The sequence below is a fragment of the Malus domestica genome, chromosome 13 (assembly GCF_042453785.1).
Source record: "Malus domestica chromosome 13, GDT2T_hap1".
Classification (NCBI taxonomy): domain Eukaryota; kingdom Viridiplantae; phylum Streptophyta; class Magnoliopsida; order Rosales; family Rosaceae; genus Malus; species Malus domestica.
This window is the reverse complement of record NC_091673.1, coordinates 21025307-21039685: the sequence shown is the minus strand read 5'-3', so window position 1 is coordinate 21039685 and position 14379 is coordinate 21025307. Positions and strand designations below refer to the sequence as shown.

General features: G+C 35.1%; 1 protein-coding gene across 2 annotated transcripts; it reads left to right on the top strand.

Moving 5' to 3' along the window:
• Nucleotides 1-8456: 8456 nt before the first annotated feature.
• On the top strand, nt 8457-13214 carry LOC114820731 (uncharacterized). 2 transcript variants are annotated; one of them, XM_029091967.2, is made up of 5 exons: nt 8457-8977; nt 10688-11539; nt 12268-12453; nt 12562-12678; nt 12832-13214. In XM_029091967.2, exons 1-5 carry the CDS (start codon nt 8933-8935, stop codon nt 12937-12939), a joined length of 1308 nt encoding a protein of 435 aa, XP_028947800.2. In that variant the 5' UTR covers nt 8457-8932; the 3' UTR covers nt 12940-13214. The 2 variants fall into 2 exon arrangements, with proteins under 2 accessions (XP_028947800.2, XP_070667213.1); XM_070811112.1 differs by lacking the exon at nt 8457-8977 and adding an exon at nt 10386-10497.
• The last annotated feature ends 1165 nt before the right edge of the window (nt 13215-14379 follow it).

Here is a 14379-nt window from a genome sequence, read left to right as displayed (position 1 = left end):
TTTTATGATTTCGTGATTCGATCCACAACCAGGCCCACATTAGCTGGGCTTTCAATAATTTGGCCCTGAGTAGATGGACCGGAGCCCAACTCATTTTGGAGATTGATCTCATTTCAACTAACACAACACTTTACAATCTTAAATAATCGTAGTTGTGGGAGATTGCCTTATAAATTCTCGTTTACTTGGGCCCAGCTTAGTATTGTTTTTTTTCCCATCAAAAGTTGTTTCACTTCGAAGTTGCATTCTAAAAGTAATGAGCTCCAGACAACAGCTTTTAAAAGCATGTATATTGCTTTTAAAAGCTACTTTAATAAAAAGCAAATTGAGCCTTTAATGAATATTTTTAATTCATGTAATAAGCTCATTAATTTTTTAAAAAGACACTATTTATCCTTCTAGACGTATTTTATCCCTGGAGAACAAAGTGACTATCACCACCTACCACTACAAACTCTAACCTCTTACACCACTATTGTTGCCACCACCATCACACCACCACCAAAACCATACCCGCCACCACTACTACCACAGCTGCAACTGCCACCATAGCTATTGTCGCCACCCCTATCACCATTTTTACCTCTACAACCCAACCACCACACCCCTTTATTGGCACCACCACTACAACCATTGCCCTCGCCACCATTGTCGTTGTCATCGTCATCGCCCACATTATAATGTTCATTTTTGTCATTATATACAATTATATCACTTTTACATTTAAATTAATCAAACGCTTTCACACTATTTTTCATACGCATAACACTTTAAAAATACAATTTATCCAACGCTTAACTGTTTTATTTTGTAGCTGATTATTCTTAAAGTACAACATAAAACTGTTAAAGAACACACACAGAGATCAACCCCAAGCTGGCCCTTAGTTGATGAGAGATTTAAGTATCGAGGACAATTTAAAATGCATTACATGATGGAAAATACTTAGTACTCACTTTCTAATTTGACCCGATTAAAAAATAGCACATGTTATTTTTTTTATTAGAGCCCAAGAAAAATTAATAACATGTGCATTATTTTTTAAAACAATAAAATGTAACACCCCAACCTCGAAATATTTATTATATTTCGGGAAATAATAATAATAGTGATAGGCCCAAACTAAACTCTTGTTTAGTTGTCTACCATTTATTCCAAAACAAAAAGTTACATCTCAAGTTATTTTATCGAATTCCTTACTTAACTCCATTCTACATCCAAAGAGTTGCCTCAATTATTTAACTACTCTTTATAGTGATTCCTTTATTACAAGCCTTGCTTCCAACTATGATTTAGTTCCATTATGTTCTACACCCATAATTCTCTTATCATAACATACAAGTACATTTCCAATTGATTTGCATTTTATTATTAATTCCTTCTCTTAAATCAAAACTTCAACTAAAGATATAATTCCGATTAATTTACCTCATTTGTTTTATGGCTGCATCTAACCGTCTCGTTAGACTGTTTACGTACCTGAAGAAGGGATCAAACCATTCGTAGTACAAATTTCCAAAAATTCAACCCAAATCCGAATATATTCCTTTAATTCAACATATACCACAATTATGTTAATATTCAAACCACATCAATTAGATCTCAAAAGCATAATTAAAATAGCAAAATGCACCTAAACACACAATGTCGACTCCCTGGCCGTGCGCCGCCTCGGGAGGCGGTAGGCCGCCCCGACTCGCCGGAAAATTTAACTATTTCTAAAAAGTCTCAAAATTTACAAAAATGAAGGTCTCAAATAGTAGAGCAAGTTTTATACCTGTGGCCAAGTCCAATTTGTGTATCTTCTCACTCCCTCCTTTCCCTCCCTGTCCTTCTTCCTGATTCGTCCTCCCATTTTCCTCCTTTCCCTCCTGCAACTCTGTTCTCTCCTCTTTCTCGCTGCCCAATCCGGCGCCCCTCCCCTTCCCTTTCTTAGCCACCCACGTGGCCTCCTTCTACCGCAAAACAAACTCCAAAAATTCTGGAGTTTTCCAAATCCAATGACAAATTTACAATTTTGCCCCCACCTTCGTTCGTTGCTATTTTATTCGTTATAATTCCGTTTGACGAAAGGTTTTTTGCATACATGCTCGTGGGATCGACCTCTATCCAAATATGCCAAGAAATATGATAAAATATGTGAGGGTAAAATACGTCCTCGTATAACTACGTTATACCAACTAGGGCACTTTTGTCTTTTCCCACTTATCGATAAAATTTACAACGTCAATTATAATAACTTCCGGAAACAAAACTTTAAAATTTCCCAATTCTATTTTCATAACCATAAATCGATTTATTTTCGATTTTATCCACATATTCATAATTATGAATATCTAATTCATATATTTAAATTTTCAAGGTATTACATAAAACATGTGTTAAGATATCATTGTACAAAAACCAAAAGGCAAGTAATCACCAGTGGGCACCCAGGTATTAATCCGTGCATGATTGTTACAAAGACAAAAATTAATTTATAAATGACTTCTTTCGAGTAGATAACCTAAATACAATTGGAGTACCACATAACTTAGAAACTAACTTTTCTAATACAATGATATTATTAAAATTAAGGGGTAAAGAATTTATGCTAAACTACACAATGAGTGAAACATAATAATTTGATATTGAACTCATCATCTATAGGGATTGGTGTATTAATTATTTGAGCAAATTGTAGCAATGGTCCCTTAATTTTAACTCAATTGGAACAATGGTCCCTCAACTAAAAATTCATTACCATTGGTCCCTCAACTTATCAAAGCATGCATCTATACTAAAAGTCTATATATTACCATTGGTTCCTCAACTTTAATCCAACTGGGGAAATGGTCCATCAACTTTAATAACTCAATTAGAGCAATGGTCCATCAACTTTAACCAAATTGTAGCAATGATCATTCCAACATAACTCATTTTGACAAAATTCTAACGAAGTTGATGAAAATAACCATAGCTACACGTTTTGATTAGTTAAGGGACTCCAATTGTAGCAATAGTTCTTCCAACATAACTTATTTTGACAAAATTCTAACGAAGTTGACGAGAATGACCATAGCTACACATTTTGATAAGTTAAGGGACCAATGGTAATGGATTTTTAGTTGAGGGATCATTGCTTCAATTTGATTAAAATTGAAGGACCATTGCTACAATTTACTCTAATTATTTCATCCTATTTGCTCTACCACATTTTCATACTACATAATGTGGTCAGTGATGTATAAACGCCACTTTAATTAACGGTTTTTTTCTCGTTGAACATTGGATGTTGATTGAATATATCATATGTCACACGATATTTAAATATATGGTCCAAATATGTGCCAACCCTAGTACCAGTCACTCTTTTGTTGTAAGTATACCAATCCCGTCAATTTTAGTAAATAAGTTTATGTAATGTGTATTTCAAATAAAAATAAAGGAGGAATGCTAGTAATCCTTTTAGGTTCGCTTTTCATTCTGCAACATTGCGCGATGATTCAAATCACCTAATTTCTAGCTCATCCTTTAAAACTATTATTACAAAAAATTAATTAAAACTAAAATCGCTAAGAACCATTTGTTTTTTTCAATTAGACACTGAAATTATGACAACATTAATGGAAGGATTTAACAACTTTTGATTTGATTGATTTCTTGCAATTGATAGTGGCCTGTAAAATATAATATTTTGAGCGTCAAACAATATTGCAAAATAGTTATTAAAAGAGATGAGAAGATTGAAGGAGAATGTCTAAATAAAGACCGAAAAACGAAAATAAAAGGTTATGTAATATCGGTATTCATCCAAAATATCAGTGAGAAATATATAGGTTGCTAATGAAAGTTTTAAACCTCTGAAAGTATACAATCTGTGATGATTAGCATTATAACTCGATTCATGTACCGCCTACTGCCCATAACGATATAAAATTTGAAGTTGTGTAAGGGGAAATAGAGGAACCTATTGCTTTGGGGGACTGAAATATAGAGTATATTCGCTTTCAGAAACAGCTTTATTTTATATCAGTAGCTAGCTAGGTAGGCTTTGCTTAAGTTTGGAAAAATATTTATAGAGACATGTCAAGAATATGTGAAATGTAGCTAGGTACCAAAAAGTATACATCGTCTGCATCAAAAAGCGAGACAAGTACTCAGACATTGGGTCCGAAGGTTGATGATGATCGTGATCGTATTCGTGTTTGCTTCAAAGATCCAAATGGCAGATTGTATGGCTAAAATGGTACAGGACAGATAAATTGATTCCCAAATAAAAATTCAGAACTTCCTGGGATAGTATATTGCACTTCCAAGAATAATTGCATGGAATTTTTCAAATTTGAACTTGAAGGGCCATTTATCTCAGAACAGATAAACAAAGTCATTCCAAGGTGTGAAAAATAGATGCCCTTGTTTTCCAGTTTTAGTAGTTAGGATTCCTCCGAAACATGACATGATGAATAATCAGTATAAGAATTTACAAGTAGAACCATTCAGTGATTTGTGAAGAAATATGGCTCCAGCATGCTTAATATCTCGGATTTGGAATTTTGGAGGACAATCAAAATTATATGTTAGATGACAAGATATTGATTCCACGTTAGAACCTTGACTAATAAAAAAGCCCTTCGAGTGAAACTAGCCGATCACTCTGAGTGTATTGGCTTGTCGGATGATGAAGATGATGAGTAAGAATCACTCCAACTGTTCAGGAATGATGTCATTAAATAGCTAGTATTTTAGTTAGTCTGAACGCCGAATGGAGAAATTCTTAGGCACACCGTTTGTAAACAGGAACCCTCACACATGTTAAACCGCCTCATGCTTGGTTGCATGATCAATTATTAAGAGCAGCGTTGTAAAGCTGTATAAGAAAGAGACGTGCATGTTTCACGACGAAAAGTACGTGATACGCAATCCAAGTATTCATTTACATGCTGGCCGAGTGAGGCACACCGGCGCACGCTCATAGAACTCCATTACACTCACGGCTTGCTCATAACGATCGAATCGCACAATCCCAACAGATGAGCTGGTGAATCATTTCATTCCAAAGCTATGGTACATAGACTGGTATAGCTATTGCTAACTGGCCATGGTATGTGGAATCTTTGCATAATATTTGCAAAACAATGTGAAAGTGAAGTGAGTGCTCACAGTACTCCTTCGATCCCTTCAACAGAGAATTTATTTCAAATGTTTCCGGTGAGAGTTGCGACAGTATGTAACGCATCGTGAAAATATCAAAAACAAAATCTTAGATTCCGAAGAAAATCTATACCAATCCAAAAATATATGAGACAACCAAATCACTTCATGCTGTAGAATTTTTGCCAAATCCAGAAAATGGGGAGCTCTAGAGGATGAAAAAAAAACAGAGAACAGCATAATTAACATTCATTGTCGACCCACATTAACGTGATGAAAAGATAAATTGAGGAAGGGGATTGATCCCACTTTTGTTAAACATGTGCATGAGGCATGTTTTGTGCCTGTTTGTATGAAATTTAAAAGAGAAAAATTATACATTTAAATTGATGAACTTGGTATACATAAAGACTATTTTTAGGTGCTCGTGGAGTTGGTTTGGCCTTTGCACTGACTTTGGAATAGAAAGGTGGAGGTGTGGATACCACATACCTTTTACTTTCAAGAGTGCTCGCTATGTTCATTTAGGTTTTTTTACTTCATACGCATCCTCTTAATTTGCGGCTGTCAGATCAACTGAATAAGAAGATCAAAAGATAAAATTTAACAAGGAATGTGTGAGAAGTAAAAAGATGTGTGTGGATAACTCACTCTTCATTTATAAGATGGTTAATTTTGTGCTCTATATATGTATGTTTCGTGATGATATATATGATGATGACATGACCAAAATGAAAATGCTTCATTCCATATTCAAGGTTTAAAAAATCCCAAAACTATTTGGACACCAATAATTATAATATGCACTTGCTAATGCACTTTCTAATAAAGATACACCATATCATATGTGAGTTCATTTACATTAAAGAGTGTGTCAACAAACGAGTTAATTTTGTGTCTAGCATAAGAAATATAAGTGCATACATTGTCAATGGTATGCTTTATTACGCGAGGGCCAAAAAGTCCATATGATATGGACATATGGTTTGTAATATATAAATTCATCTCTTGCGCTATAAACGTTTTTTTCTTAGTTGCATATATTATGTTAGCATAAATGAGTTTTAGATTAGTTCACTCAAGGAGAAAAGAAAAAAAATTTACAGAAAATGAACCAAATTAAGAGTCATCTAATAATTAGTGTCATTGAAACAGGGAGTAGAATTCTCTCCCCTTTTTTTTTCTTTCCCCTCCTATTTGAATGGTTACGGTTAAGCCACGTCCACACCCTATTTTAACTTTTTTTTATAGCAAGAGAATGTGAGAGGAGGGGATGGAAAGAGGAGGGAAGAAAATCCTAGTTCTTAAAAAGATCTCAAATTTTCTGAAGCGCCTCATCTTACTTGATTTCCTAAACCCTAAACTTGTCTAACCTTAAATTTAAGATGAATGCATATTCTCCCTATTCATACCATGTTTTTGTACCACATTTTCATACCACCTTAGATGACGTTTGATGTGGACAACACATCATTTGAATTAATCATATTTTTAAATTTAGTTCATTATTTAATAAACTAATACTTAAGAAAAACTAGTTAATTAAATGATGATTGTGGTATACGAGAAGTCTTTCTCCTTCCTTCCTTTGGGTTTTGCAAATTTTTCAAATGATGTGGCTCTGTCCACATCAGATGCCACCTAAGGTGGTATATAAATATAGTATAAAAACATAGTATAAATAGCATTACCCAAGTATAAAATGAGATTTAAAAGCACTTCGAAACGATCAAGTGAGTCACTCCGACTTAATTACCCGCCTAGCACCCTAGGCGTTACTTTTATTTCCTTTCAAGCTAGTTCAATGAACACTCTTCTGTTTTTCACAAATTTGGGCATAATTAACTTTCATCCTTATCCATTGGGTATAATTCCCAAATTACTATTAGTCTTAATTCCAATAATCTACCATTCATTATATTCCATAATCCACCATTGATTAACTAATATTCCTAATCATTTTCATTGTCTTTCTTAATCTTTAGGGTCCAACTTCTGCTCATGATTAACTGTCTATACAATAGAGGAATTACTGTATTGTATTCTAATGAAAACAATTTTATGTCATTTCATGAGGTTGATATTGGAACTAGATCCCCTCCAGACCCAAGTAAACTGAGCTTTCTGAGCAAGGGATACGAACCATTGAAATTTGATCAAACAGCTACAAACAGGCCTTTTAAAAATTATAATAATTGTAGCCGTTTGATCAAATTTTAACGGTTCGGATCTTTTAATCCTTAGGCTTAGTTTTTTGAGTCCAGAGGAGATCCGATTCCGTTGATATTGAAGGAGGCTGACACACAATTTACAAAAAGATTCAGATCTTGTGGCAAATATCAATCATCTTCTAGATTATTTAACATTTATTGAAGCAAATGTTTTATTATACTACTCATATTTTCATTCAAGCCAACACGATATGTGATGATTTTGCTACTTGAGCACATAGTAACGTCAATATTGTATTTAATTTTGTCATCTTCCTCATCCTAACTTCCTAGTTGATTATTTGATAAGATCAACATACAACTCATGATACGTTTGTGTAACCCAACACACAAACGTAACTAGAAAATTACATCTAAAACTCACCCATCAATAAAATTGTGTAATCTTTCATTATATTACGGAGCTGTTAGTAACATTTCAAAATCCGAGTTAATCCAATATTATTATTTTACTAAATCAGCCCTTTGCTCGCATCTAAACCCAAAAGTTGCACAACACAACAATTCCACCCATAAAGGGTTATTCAAGGAATTTCAACCATAAAATACGCCAAAAAGAAAACAGAAAAGAAAGCAAAAAGAGAAGCAAAGTTTGCCATTTTCATCATCGTTTCATTATCTCAACAAATCTTTCAAAGAATCGGGACTTACCAAAAAAACATTTCAAAGAATCGCGCAAAAGGCAAAAGGGCTTGGTCAACCAAATTCTGCTCTAACTGTTGCGAGATAAGGAAGTTCTCAGAAAACCAAAACCTGCTAAAACGAAAAGATAATTGTAGGAACACCAAATTTCTGAATCAAATATGCAAATATGACGTTAATAAAAATAAGCACGTTAATCAGCATTTAAGCAATAATTTAATTATCAATAGTCATATCATTTGTTTATAAAATTTAGTTTCCGAAGCATTGTCCGATTGGCCACGTGTCATGTCTCCTTCAGTTGTGTTCTCCCAGAGTGCAACGGCACGTATGGACTCAGAAACTTGCGATCCCCCGCGACGCTCGGGTTGACCAGTGCCAGCCTTGACGGCTAAGTACGGACACATCCCTATCGTTATATATTTCAGTTTATAACTTAAGTTTCCAGCCACCCCACACCCTCCATTTTCTTAGCTGACTCTCTCTCTCCTATTTCTCTCTCCATTATACCTCCTCCTCCTCCTCTCTCTCTCTTTCTCTCTGTTTTTCTCTTCCTTCCTTCCCTATTAATTTTTCTTCTGTCGTTATCCTGTCTGTCTGTCTGTCTGTAAATTGGTTTTTGATATTGTTAGCTGATTAATTAGCTTTTTTGAAAGAAAAAAATAATTTAATTTTTAATTAATCTGTTTTGTGTTTTGCACTTTTTTTGCATTGGCTCCTCCTTCTGTATATAGTTTGATCCCATCGAGATCACAGAAAATAATACGCGGGTCCGTCTGAGGAGGAGCAAATTATGCATGTAAATATTGATTAATGCATTACTATTACTACAGTATTTCTCTCATTGATTCTTGCTAATTTTTAATTAAGCAACCGAACCAATATCGATTAAGCTTTCGAAGCCTAGAGAGAGAGATTTGGAAATCATGTTGCAGCATGTGATTCAGCAGCAGCAGCAGCAGCAGGAGCAGGTCAAATCCCATTTTTTAATCTCATTCTCTGTTCATGCATGCATGCATTCATATTGTGATTTCTGATTCATAATGGTGTTCATATGCATGTATTTTGTGTATAATCTGCATATTAATGTGTTTGCGGAAATGGATTCTTCAGAATTAGTCTTATGGTGATACATAAATATATGTGTGTGTGTTTAATCTGCAAATTGGTGTGTTTCTGCAAATGCGTTCTTGGGAATTAGTCTAAAGATGAAATATTTCTTAAGATTTTACCATTTCATCTTCAAAATTAGTGTGTTTCTGCAATTGGGTTCTTGGGAATTAGTTAGAGATTTAAGTATTTCTTAAATTTTTAACATTTAATCTGCAAATTAGTGTGTTTCTACAAATGGGGTTTTCAGAATTAGTCCTAGATTATAAGATAATTGCATGCGAATCAATTTGTTCTTTAATTCCTTACATGTTTTTTTATGCTTTGCTGGGTTCAATGTTGATGTTCTTAGATGGTTTGGGTCAAAATTTCTTGGTCCAATTGGTTGAGGAGTCAAGCAGCAAGGAATTTTCATATCCCTTCCCTTTCACTTTCACCTCTTTCTGGGATTTCTGCTATGTGCTGTAACCATCATTTTGCTCAATCCCTTTCGCATCTCTATCTTCCCCAGTCGCGTATGCATTTTCGATTATTCAAATTTGAATGTCTTGTATTTGATTTCGACATCTCCAAAAATCACAGAATTCATCACCATCTCTTGTACTCTGACTTTTACAGCAACTAGTTGGAATACAAGCAAAGCAAATACAAAACTTTGATACCATACGTTTATATTATCGATATGGACTTGCTTCTAGAGTTCTATTCCCCAAATAATTTGTGGGGTTAAGGCATTTCAACCATGTTTTTTTTTTTGTAGATGGTTATTTCAACCTTTGTTGCCAATATACCCACAAAATTGTCATTGTCTTAGGGTTGCTTACTAGTTATTTCCCACTTTCCTATTGGAGTTGAATGGGAATATTTAGCTCTTTATGCTTCTCCTAAAAGCTTTTCTAATCTTGATTCTTTTGCATTTAGATGGTTAAAGGACTGCCTTAGTGTGACAAGCATTTCACATGGATAACATAATTGCTTCTTTTCCTCCAAGTGCTTTTAAATTCCAATTGTTTGTTCGGACCGAGTTGTTTCTATAAACTGAACAAAACTTACATACCAAGAGCTTCCTTCTTAGTTTGCTCCTTTAGTTTCTAGCTGCAATTGGGTAACTTTCTTCCTACATGTCACATGGAGTACAAATGCACATCTTTTTCTACTTTGCACACAAAAATCCACCACCAAACCATCCTTCTTTTGAGCACTTATGTGCTTAATGAATCACACATATACATGGAAGGTTGGTCTGTGGAAACCATATAAAAAAACTTGGAAAACTCTCCGATTCTTTCTATTTATTTTTAACTTTTTACATGCTTGCTTCATGCATATCGAAAGAAAAAATCCGAGTGAGGGGGTGAGGAAAAGTCCTACTCTGATGCAGGTTGATATATATTTACTGTACTAAGATAAGTTAAAATTATTGGATTAAAAATATGAAGAATGATGATCCTAAGCAAAAGGTTTTATTATTGCACTATGACATGGTTTTTATTTTTATTTTTTATTTTTTGTATGGATTTTTGTCAGATAATCATAATTTTTAACATTGCTCTATTATGTTTTGCTTGCAGAATGAAATTTCCAGGCAGATTAGCTCTCAAATATTCGAATTTTGTGACCCGGAACTATTCCAAGAGACCCTACAAAATTCCGAGGTCACTTCTTCTCCAAATTGCTGCTACGAAGAAAATTCATCCTTCGTAACAAACCTTTCACTGCCCCCAGATATAGAAACCAAGTTCAGTACCTACCAGGATAACAATGGCAATACTGACACAAGCATTTCCCAAACCCCCACAACTACTAGCACCACCACCACAACAACCACCACAAGCACCAACACCACCACCACTGCCGCCAGTGTTAATAACACCACAACCACTATCACCGATGCCATCAACAACAATAATGGCAACCTTTCCATAATATTTGATTCCCAAGAGGAAATTGATAATGATATATCAGCTTCCATCGATTTTTCTCCATCACCATCCTTTTCTGTACCTCCCTTTCTCATAACCCCGCAAGATCAATTTGATTTCTCTCAATTGCCACCTCAAATGCCATTAGCAGATTCTGTTGTTGAGGGATTTTCACAGTACCCTGACGAACCTGTACCACCTCTTATGACAGCTCCATTAGCATCAGTTTTTGAAGAGGATTGCTTGTCTTCAGTGCCTTCTTATGTTCCTTTGAACCCTTCTGCTCCTCCTTGTTCATTTCTCGGTCCTCCTATGGGACCATACATGCCTACTGGGCCTATAAATCCTGCTTCACTATCTGCTGACAACACTGGAATTTTCACCAGCAGCATTCTTATGGCTTCTGAATTGCAACAGCAAGACTTGGAATATCAAGGAGACAATGGTGGACTTTTCTGTCTAGATTCATTATCGAGGGTTTTTAACCCCGAAGAGCTTCAGGTACTAATCACTGCTAGTAAATTTTAGTACTTGGTAGATACTTGGGAGATAATTTAAGAAATAACTATTTTATTTCTCACAAGAAACACATCAAACAGTTTAGTTTAATATGTTTGAATTAAAAAAGGTGGTTCCAAAGTTTCAAACTTAAATCAAGAAGGAAGTTTGATACACCATATAGAAAAAAGAGCAGAGGTATATGGAGCCTCTTTACCCTTCTCCTTCTATATGAAAACGAAGTCTGTTTAAAGAAAAATTAAATCCTTTTAAAACTAGCTATATCAAGTTGATTTTTGAGTTTTCAAACTATTGTGGTGAATAGTTGTTGAAATTGAAGATCTTGAAGAACCTGCCCTCTTTAAAAAAAAAAAAAAAAAAAAAAAAAAACTCTGCATTTTAGTCCTGTCTCTCTCATGAGCTCTAGTTTTCCATTAAAGTCATTTGAAAAAGAGTTAGAATTCTGATTTAGGAGACATCGAAGGGAACTTAGTGTCGTAAACCCTTGTATGGGCCACAGCTACCGAAGTACCATCTTGCTTATATGTTCTCTTTAGACTGTCATCATCTGCATGTAGACTGGAAAATACGGTATCATATTCAAATTAACCGAATAATATCAGCATGCTTAGCATCGAAATAAGGACAGAAGTACTTTCCTTTTTGTGCACTAGAAGGGACTAATGTTATTTTTCTTTGGGTGTAATTTTCACCTTTTTCCTCTATAAAAGGCACTTGGTGCTGAGAATCAGCAACTGGTGAGTGGGGCTGGGAACTCTACTTCTTTACCAACTGAGATTTCGATAGCCGAAGACCCAAATTTTAAAGTAGGAAAGCTCTCTGTTGAAGAGAGGAAAGAGAAGATCCACAGGTACATGAAGAAAAGGAATGAGAGGAACTTCACCAAGAAAATCAAGGTTCATGTTCCTTTACTAATATTTGCATGAGTGCATATATGGTACTACGTGTGCTTCATACTAGGGAGTAGGGTTTAAACTGTCACTAATGTCCAAGCAAATATGCAGTATGCCTGCCGCAAAACACTTGCTGACAGCAGACCTCGAGTCCGAGGAAGATTTGCAAAGAACGATGACTTTGGAGAGACCCATCGACCTGTGGGAAGCAGTCATGAAGACGATGAAGTAATGCCTCTTACACTTTTAACACATACCTTTTCTTGCAAGAAACAATTCTCAAACTGTTATGATTTATATTATCTTCGGCGTCTTGTCACCTTACAAAATTTTACTGTCCATTTTATACCGGTCATCTCACATTAGTAAATATTGTTACAGGTAGTTGTGAAAGAGGAAGAGGATTTGGTTGATTCCTCAGATATCTTTGCTCATATCAGCGGAGTGAACTCTTTCAAATGCAGCTACCCAATCCAGTCCTGGATTTGAGCAGCATATAGTACTAGACTAATAATCTACCAATTTTGCAGGACCCTCTTTCCACCAGTGATTTGTATATCCTGGTTTAATAAAAAAAAAACAAATGAATAATTGGGTCATTATATATATTATTCATATAAATAATTGAGTCAGGAGGAAATTATAGAAAGTGCATAACTATGTAAAGTCTTGTGATACTATTTCTTGTACAGACTTCAAACCTTGTAAGGTGTACATTTCATGGCATCTTACTTACTTGAATACTAGTGGAACCTTTGTTTGTAGTTTTTCCTCGGACCGAAGGGAATGTTTTTTGCACACTTATGAACCCCGAGAGACTTTTAGAGTGAGTTTGGAGGAGGGACTTTGAAGTTCTACAGAGCTCGGGACTTTTAGTAGTTACTTTGTAGTGCTTGAGTATTTCATTGATAGTGTTTTTGTAGCACATTTTTTAACAATCGAATCTAAAGTTTCTTGCAATTTTAAAGTCTCTGACCCAGAATGGGGTTAGAGATAGAGGGAGAGATTGTCGTCTCTCAAGTTCTCTCCTACCCTACACCTTTAGCCGTCATTTCTTAAGCTCGTTTGAGCGCCAATGGTAATTTTTCCTCTGGGGCTTATGCCTCTTTTCTCCTCTTCTTCCCAAGTTTTTCTCTCCCACCATCATTCTCTACTCTTCCTTGTAGCTCCTTTCCACCATATATTTTCCCCATAGCTCAGAAGCCCAAAATGTAAACCCCAAAAACTAAAGGGTACTTTAATGAAAAACTTTCGGTACTGTTCACTTTAACGAAAAACCACATTTTTACACTAAAAAGTCAATCCTGGTACTATTCACTTTACTCTTTATTTTGTCCTTATCGTTAAAACTCAAAGTTTTCAAGTCATTTTCATTAGTTTTCCTAAAACTAAATGATATCAAACGAACCCCTAAATTTTGATTATAATCCCTTGATTTTTCAATTTTACACGGTTCCTCCTCCTTTGCTCATAGAAGAATTATTCTCATCTCACATTATTAGTGTTTTCGCTGTCACTCTTCTTGTTCGTGTGGTCGTGCTTGTTAGAGAGCAACTAACCCTAAAGGCTTAATTTGTCAAGGAATGAGATACTGTACCACACGTGCGCTCTTATCTTGCACATGGAGAAGCAGACAAATGAAGACTACAAACAACAAAGAAGTAGGGAATGCAGTGTTGAAACTCGTAACCTCTTGCAAACAATGCTTTGATACCATGATAGACAACAACGAATCCCAAAAGCTTAAGCTGACAAAGAATAGACCAATTATATTATCAAATTTATGGTGTTTTGATACAAATTCTGACATTTAGACTGCATAAGCATCCACATGGACCATCATAATGCTTTTTCTTAAATTCAAGAGTCCAATTCCCCTTTTAAAAGGTTTTGATTTTGATGGACCCGGGTCTAGGTTTTCTATTGGGT

Excerpts from the sequence above, each read along its gene's own strand:
- LOC114820731 (XM_070811112.1), top strand. The coding sequence starts at position 10,438 with ATGCATATCGAAAGAAAAAATCCGAGTGAGGGGGTGAGGAAAAGTCCT. Across the intron at positions 10,498-10,687 it reads AAAGTCCTACTCTGATGCAG|AATGAAATTTCCAGGCAGAT; the intron begins GTTGATATATAT and ends TTTTGCTTGCAG. Across the intron at positions 12,679-12,831 it reads GCAGTCATGAAGACGATGAA|GTAGTTGTGAAAGAGGAAGA; the intron begins GTAATGCCTCTT and ends ATATTGTTACAG.